Source organism: Ranitomeya variabilis, chromosome 6 (assembly GCF_051348905.1).
Source record: "Ranitomeya variabilis isolate aRanVar5 chromosome 6, aRanVar5.hap1, whole genome shotgun sequence".
Lineage (NCBI taxonomy): Eukaryota > Metazoa > Chordata > Amphibia > Anura > Dendrobatidae > Ranitomeya > Ranitomeya variabilis.
The window spans coordinates 357357726-357365823 of record NC_135237.1 but is presented as its reverse complement, the minus strand read 5'-3'; the positions used below and the strand labels follow the sequence as shown (position 1 = coordinate 357365823).

At 37.8% G+C, this 8098-nt stretch overlaps 1 protein-coding gene across 1 annotated transcript; it reads right to left on the bottom strand.

Annotated features, from left to right (window-relative positions):
• Positions 1 to 2370: 2370 nt before the first annotated feature.
• ID4 (inhibitor of DNA binding 4) lies at positions 2371 to 6820 on the bottom strand. Its single transcript, XM_077269955.1, has 3 exons — positions 6199 to 6820; positions 5384 to 5443; positions 2371 to 4803 (listed from the first exon to the last, which is right to left on the bottom strand). The coding sequence occupies exons 1-2, from the start codon at positions 6547 to 6549 to the stop codon at positions 5396 to 5398; spliced, it is 399 nt and encodes a 132-aa protein (XP_077126070.1). The 5' UTR covers positions 6550 to 6820; the 3' UTR covers positions 2371 to 4803; positions 5384 to 5395.
• Between the last annotated feature and the right edge of the window lie 1278 nt (positions 6821 to 8098).

The following is an 8098-nucleotide window of genomic DNA, read 5'->3' as shown; positions in this document are numbered from 1 at the left end:
TCATTTATGAGTTTAATGTAGTTCCCAACTATCACCCAAACTTTAACGTAGCTCACAAATTACAAAAGGTTGAAGACCTCTGCCCTAGAGAGATATCTACAGCTATGTAATTCAGAACGGATTATCACATGGATCCATCAAATATCATTGAGTCCATAATTTTAACTAGATGTAATGTTAATGACTTTTGTCCATCTTACTTCTTACTTATTCCTTCCCCTACCCTTCTTGTCTCACTTAAGATTAGTAAACTAAGGAACTTAGACCATGATTTGCCAACAATCAGTGTTTTGTGCTTCCTTCTTTTCATTTTAGATTAAATATTAGGTATTTTTTTATCAATCATTATTTAGTCATACCATTGTAGAATTACTGGATTTGTTAAGTCTTCTCTGCCTTTCTTGATTTTTCTAATTAAAGTAAATGGTCTTAAATATTCAATATTAAGATATTTGTGAACCATACTTTAAATAAATATTGTCCGATTTCATTTTTGAATATGCTGCTAAAATAAACTCTCGTAAACTGTTTGCCTTCATGCTGGGATCGAGTCTGGTGACTTTAATGTCTTAAGTTGTTAACAAAAGTTCCTTTATCAGCTTTAATGTTGGCAAAACATAATTTTATTAAAATAAGATTTGGCAAGCCCGATACTAGTGCTATTATTAATTTTATTGTCTACTAAATCCATTTAGTCAAGAAAAAAGAAGGTCATACAACCTGTATCCTACAGTAGAGATGTGCTCTACTTATTACTATTTGCACACTTATAATCTACAGATTAAACAATGTAAGGTTGACATAGTAGAGCCATGGGTAGAGACTGAGAGTCAAAAGTATGACATTAAATAAAAGTGGGCAAGTAGATATTGCAGAACCAGACGTAAATGAAGTTTAGTACCTAAGTTACCAGTAATGTATTTCTGCTTGTGAAATCTTTCTCATGGAAAAGTCAATGGAAGACTTCTCACATAGAAATAAATCACTTGGACGATGAACTATTTTGACTGAAGAAATATATATATATAAATGTTTTGGTTAAATTAGTGGAAACGCTAAATATATCCACTGGTCTAAAACTGAAAAATAAGTCTCTCGATTTCATAAACGAGTATTACAAATTCTGTGAAAGTATTTGTTGTTACATTCATTTTAAACCTCCCCTCACCTATAATGGGGTGTCTTCATATTTATTATTATTTTGAAAATTTTTCATCAACTATACATATATGATAATATGAAACATGGGATATCAATATGTTCATTACTGGCTGGTACAGCGTCATTTATTAAATATCTCAGTGTTGGTCTGGTACCATTGCAATAGATAAACGTTCATACTAATGGACCTTTACTGACTGCTAATATCAGTGTCATTGAACTAATTTCCAAAGATTGAGAAGGTTGACCACCAGTGTGAAAGATTGGTCTTTATGTCATGGCTAAGGCCAACGACAAGCTAAGAATACTTGAGTTAAGTCACTATGAATATAATTGTGGCAGAACAGACACATCTGATAGTTTGTGTCATGGTATGACCAACTCTTCCCCTCTATGTCATTCATTAATGTGATATTTAAAAATCCAAATGTTTTCAGCCTTCAATATGCCACAATGCATATTCTACATCCCATAACCGCTAGATAAATCTACAGGCAGGTCACAACCTTCTTTCTTGTGTGGTTCTTGTTGTATAGTTGTGAACATTTTCTCCATTACCAATAGAGCACAAAACACATTGAGCCATTAACTTTAGTGGGTCACAGCTTTTTCCAATTGGCTAAGGTCATTGCTAAGGTCAAAGCTGACCTTCTGTAGAAGACAAAACTATAGTGGAGTCTCCAGAAAACAGATAAAGGTTCTGATCAGGGGATAAACATACAATATCATTCCCAATTTTTTTGTCTTTAAAATATATCATCAAGCAAATATTTAACTTTTAGTCAATTCTATATTAGGGTTTGGAAGTTATACAGATTTTGTATCATCTTGGTACTGGAATCCAGAACAATATGTTATATATACTGCTCATTTACTATTCTTTCCCGCACATCATACACTTTTATGTAAGTGATTGCTTTCCATCAAGGTGAACTGGCTTCTGCTCGCAGTTATATACCGTAAATTGATGATGAATTGTAATCAATATCCACTGTTGAGCCACAAACGCACTTATCATTCTAGCATGTATTCATAGCACAGGCATAATGAAAATCAACTATGTTCTAATGGATAGGAATAATTAATTGTGTTTCTTACAGTCATAACTAGTTTCTCCTGACCCGACATCACTGCTCCAAAACCCATTCAAGTTCACATGCATAAATTTCCCTTGTCAGTTGTGTCAATAGAAGTCAGGAAATGTGCATGCAAAATGGGAAATGCATTCCTTTATTTAAGCGTAAGTTTTGAGGACATCAGTGGAAAAAAAAAATCATGTTAGGAATTAGAAGCTCGGTTAACAGATTATTTGTCTACAGTGTCCAAAAAATGTGACAAATCAAAACATGACATGACAATAAAATACTCTCACTTTCAGTAAGGTTAATACACGAGTAAGAAAGACAAGGTTGAGACACGTAAAAAATGTTTTAATACTCATGTGTAAAAAATACATATGAGATTACAGTAGAAACTGCAGGAAAACCAAGCACATTACTGGTATTAAAGGTTTTTGCTTGTCTCCCTCCATCAGCTGAAGTCAGAATAGATACAGTTAGATAGAATACAGTAAGGTTTCCTTTGGTTGCAAGCAATGAACTGTCTGCTTACCTAGCACAGGGTCCACTAAGAAAATCCACACAAAGGAAGAGAAAGAAAATGCTTTTTGCCTTTTAACCCCCCTCCCCCCCCCTTACAAATAAAATAGCACCAATGTGTACATGGAATTCCGATTTAACCCTCTGCTATGGAATAAAAATCAGAGACTGCTTCTGTGGAAACAGAGCAGAATCAGTGGGAATAAATGACCATAATTGGCCATATTCATAAGCTAATTGAATACATGCAAACCAAGGAATGAACAAGGAAGTAGAATCTGCCTTAGAGACTAATGAGATTATGTATAGCAAGGACTCAGATTTTCTTTCCTTTACACTGTGTGTACCAATATGAATGCCAAATTCCGCACATTGGATCGTGTACATATATAGTCATTTTAATCAAATGCAACTTCTCTTCCCACAAAACAGTACTGTTTAAGGTCTCATTGCTAAGCGAAGCCAGTTATGGCCATGCTAATGACAAATCTGATGTCATACTATATTTGACAAGTATATGGTGACAGTGTGTTCTACACAATAATCCATTACATTTCAGAAGGAGGGCGGAGATCAAGGGGCTTAGAAAGTGAGACAACCCAGTGTTTACTAGACAGGTAACAGTAATTATTGGATTTTCTTTTTTGTAACACTGACAATATATTAATGCAGAAAAAAAACTAACAAATAAAATCACTTTTAACAGCCTATATTCAGCAAATTTCTGAGAGACATGAAAACGTGATTATTCAATTTTTTCCTTCCCACTTTTCATTGACTATAACTGAGTGCAAAGGTGATTACAGAATTATAATAATAATAATCTTTATTTTTATAAAGCGCTAACATATTCCTCAGCGCTTTACAGTTTGCACACATTATCATCGCTGTCCCCATTGGGGCTCACAATCTAGATTTTGGTTACACTAAAGGGCCGATTAAAAGATTTAGGCCACATGAGTGGATAAAACTTTAGGATTAGTGATGAGCGAATATACTCGTTACTCGAGATTTCCTGAGCATGCTCGGGGGTCCTCCGAGTATTTTTAGTGCTCGGAGATTTAGTTTTTATTGCCGCATCTGAATGATTTACATCTCTTAGCCAGCATAAGTACATGTGGGGGTTGCCTGGTTGCTAGGGAATCCCCACATGTACTTACGCTGGCTAAGAGATGTAAATCATTCAGCTGCGGCAATAAAACTAAATTTCCGAGCACTAAAAAATACTCGGAGGACCCCCGAGCATGCTCGAGAAATCTCGAGTAACGAGTATATTCGCTCATCACTATTTAGGATGCATTTTAATATTGCGATCTGGACTGAATGAAGGAATACCTTCCATGCAATCATGCAAGTCAATTATCATCCGATTCAAGTAAAGTGGGAAGTTACAAGTTCATCTTTTCCTGTCTCTTCAGTTACCGGTAATCATTTATTTATTTATTTTAATTTTTGTGACAAATAAAAAAATCAAATCAAATTCCCCCAGGACGAAACAAAAAAAAAAAAAAAAAAGAGACATTCATATTTACAGAAAATATTTAATTAAAAATACTTCATAATTACAGTAGTCTATTAAAGCATATACTTTGTATCACTTACACTTATAGAACATCTCTATATATACAGTATGAAATGTCACTCATGTTTTCTTCTATACAATATGTAACATTCCTGCAGGGAGAAGAAAATTCCCCGGAGAGATAAAATCATCTATTTTAAACAATAGATGTAAAGACAAAATATCTACAATACTCTGGTATATTAGTAAAGCTTCATATTCAGTTCTTCATTTGATAGTATATTCTCTCTAAGCAGTGCCCCCTATGTCATCAGGTCAGGGACTTCCACAGTGCATGTCTGATGATACAAGGTGGACACATGGTGATGGATTAGATTCTCCGTGTAGTGTGGAAAAGCGAAGTGAAGGATGTTTTTTCCCCTCTTTTGTCTGGTGACTGTTTTTCATTCCCCTCCCTTATTCTCTAATTTGTCTCTCTCTTTCTCTGTGCTCCTCCTGGCTCTGGATTTGCCTGCTGCACACCTGTGGAAGAGGAATGAATAGAGGGGGTGTGTGAACCATTCTGCTCCAGACTTACTGGCGCCACCAACAAAACACAAGACATGCTTGATCAACAACCCAAAACAAACCAGGTCAAACTACAAGCACAGCTCCCAAGCTAGTCCAAGCATAGGAACGCAGCTGCAGTGGACTGCTCGGTCCCTGCTTTCATACTGTGCTTTGGGCTATCATCTGTGACCCTCATCCCTGCAAACTCCCTCTCGTGACTCGTGATAGGAATACGGAAAAGGATATTAGTGACAGACAACCTCTACATTTTCCATAAACCTTCCATTAGGATAAACAATATTCTGGAAGAGTAGTCTTAACTTTGTCATGGATATGATTTTTCTGCAAGTTAATAGCTAAGATGACTAAGGTACATTTCAAAATCCCTTAGTATGCAAATTATTATTACTATTAAGGAAATCTAAATCTAAAATGAAATAAATATAATGTCACTTAGATAAACTATCACGATTCCCCATATGGTTACTATAATGCCAAGCTGCACAATAAATGACCACGTTATAGGCTGTATAATATACAGTACAATGCTTACCTTAAGGGCATACTAGCGACACAGTATACTGTCTCCTTCTTGGTTTACCACTGCTGCAACCTGGAAAAGAGAAAAAAAATCCATATTAATTATGATAGCACATAGAAAAGATTAAATGACGGTGAAGCAAATAGAAAAATAATAGACAAAAGGATCAGTGATAACGCTTGCGCTCGTTGGTCTTCGAGAATGGGCACTGGCTGCAGGGCCAGTGACAGGTCACACTTCAGGGATCAGAATAAGGCGCACAAAAGACTGATCACCTTCAGGCTGCTGCTCCTAATTAAAATCTGACATACACTTAACTTGCAGGCAATTGGCATGTAGCAGAGGGTTTCGCAGCTATCAGCACTGGAGAGAGGGTGAGGGGCATAGCTGCCTATTCTCTTCAGCTGGGAAAAGGCCATCGCAGGCTGTGCGCCCGTGAATTTATGGCATTTGATAATGATGAACATGATTGCAACACATTTTCAATGCATAAACAAGGAAGAGACAGCTGCTTTCCACTCATCAGGAACACAACTACTAAGAGGAAATGACAAGGAATAAGCCATAACAGTGAACATCACCTGCCATCTGGACAGCAGTCACCACATCTCTGAGTGCTATGATCCCTGTGTGGGACTGAAATGAAGCAGTGGAGTGCTGTCAGGTGGATCTGTCCTTCCTCAGATGCCAGAGCTGTCATCGCACTCTACTGAGATACCACTGACTCCAGTGGGCACCAATACAAGCGAGCTGATAGGCCACATATATCAGCTAACGTGCCGTGCTTACTCAACACAAGTAGAGTATATAGAAGGGGCGCCTCTTACCGGGTCTATGTTGAGGTCTGTCAGTGGGGTCCTGGCAGGTGCCTGCTGCCTCAGCAGCACAGGGTGTGTGTCCAGTGCCAGTTGAAGGTCCAGTATGTAGTCTATAACATGCTGCAGGATCTCCACTTTGGTCACTTTCTTGTTCTGGGGGATGGTTGGCACCAACCTCTTGAGGCGGCTGTAACAGTCATTCATGTCATATTGCAGACACAAGGACTCCTCTTCTTCCATCTTGTAACGAGCTACACCAAGGCTGTGCTCTGAGAGGCAGTGCAGTGCCAGCTCCCCACACATGCCCCCCGTCACTGGGGTTCTCCGGCTGTGGGGACGTGTGGGGCTCACAGCTTTCATTGCAGGCAGCGACCAGATATTATCTGCTAAGACAGTGAAGAGCAGCAAGGATGCAGCGTGCAAATGTTATATCCAATGCAAGGAGGGGAGTACGCCTATAGTACACCGGATCACTGCGTGGTAGTCTTAGGTCCTTAACAGGATAGAGCTGGTACCAGGTTAGAGATAACCGGCACCGGTTCTGGGTGACAGATGGATGTACACAGAAGAAGAGAGCAGTGTCTCCAGTCAGCCAGTCACTCACGACTCCCTGCTCTGCAGCCTCTGTGCTCACATATTTAAGGCAGGGATCTAGTAGGGAGGGTGAGAGCTGGGCGGGAGCAGTGATGGTGGGAGGAGAGCCATCCAGCATGAGCACACCAGCAGTCTCTCACTTATCACAAGTTCTCCTCTATACCTAAGCCAAACACACTTCCTAAAAAAAAATAAGTGGATATAATAATAAACTGTATTAGAAAAGCTGTCCCTATATGAAAAGGTTTACCCTCCAGAAATAAGAAGGTGCTGGCAATTCTCATATAGATATCGCACTAATGCTGACATATCTGTCTCAGGAAATCAAGACTCCCATCAGACTCCCGGAGAAGATAAAAATAAGATTCTCTCATTGATACGTTCAAAAACTACAGCTTTTTCCGGTATATATAGTAATATACAACATTTTTGTCCTTTCTTTGGTTTACATTTTCTTTGTGTTTAGGACAGAATTAGAAGCCGCTGATACACGTAACGATACAGGACATTTCAGCAGAGAACTGTCATTATCAGCTGATTGCTTATCAGAAGGTCTTCCTTTCGACGTGTGCAAAATGATAGTGTGCGGTATTGTATGATTTCAACAATGTTACATAATAGTATGCGAATGTCAGAACATTGTGTGCGCTTTGCAATATAGACATTGACATTGCTACAGCAGTTCAGTACATGTAAATATTATTAATCAGCTATAATACTAATAATACATATAGAAATGTCCCAGCAAATTATTATTATTGTCACCGTTAAGATTATTTTTTTAAACTTAAAATATGATTTTTGTTTCTTTTCCTATATATTTTTGCCCTGCAATAAAAATATAAAATTTGCCTTGATTATTTTGAAAAAGCAAAGAAACCATGACAAGATAAAAGCAATCAAGATGAATGTTGGTGGATTATCTCTTGAACCATGTCATTAAAGCATGCCAAAGGGAACACTGAATGATAGATGCTCCTGTTGTCAAGCACATATCACTAAGAGGGGTTTAAAATGTAGTGTTTGGTGTGCAGGTGAAACATAATTACATAGTAATGAGACATTACTTCCCAAGGAGCATGGAGGCCTGTTTAGTGCCATTTGTGGTGATACACATGTCCATGTCAGGCTTTATTTACCAAAAGGTTTTTTGTAGACAAGGAAGCACCTGCCTCTTAACTGCACTGTGCCCTTCTGTGGTCTATACTTTATCCATCAATGTCTTTGATAAATGTATAAAGTAAACACACAGATAATAAGTGAATAGTTAAATTTGTATATACATATATATACAGTGATTGTAAAAAATCTACAC

Coding starts and splice junctions, on each gene's coding strand:
- ID4 (XM_077269955.1), bottom strand. CDS start 6,549: ATGAAAGCTGTGAGCCCCACACGTCCCCACAGCCGGAGAACCCCAGTG. Junction 5,444..6,198: donor CAGACCTCAACATAGACCCG/GTAAGAGGCGCC, acceptor TCTCTTTTCCAG/GTTGCAGCAGTGGTAAACCA.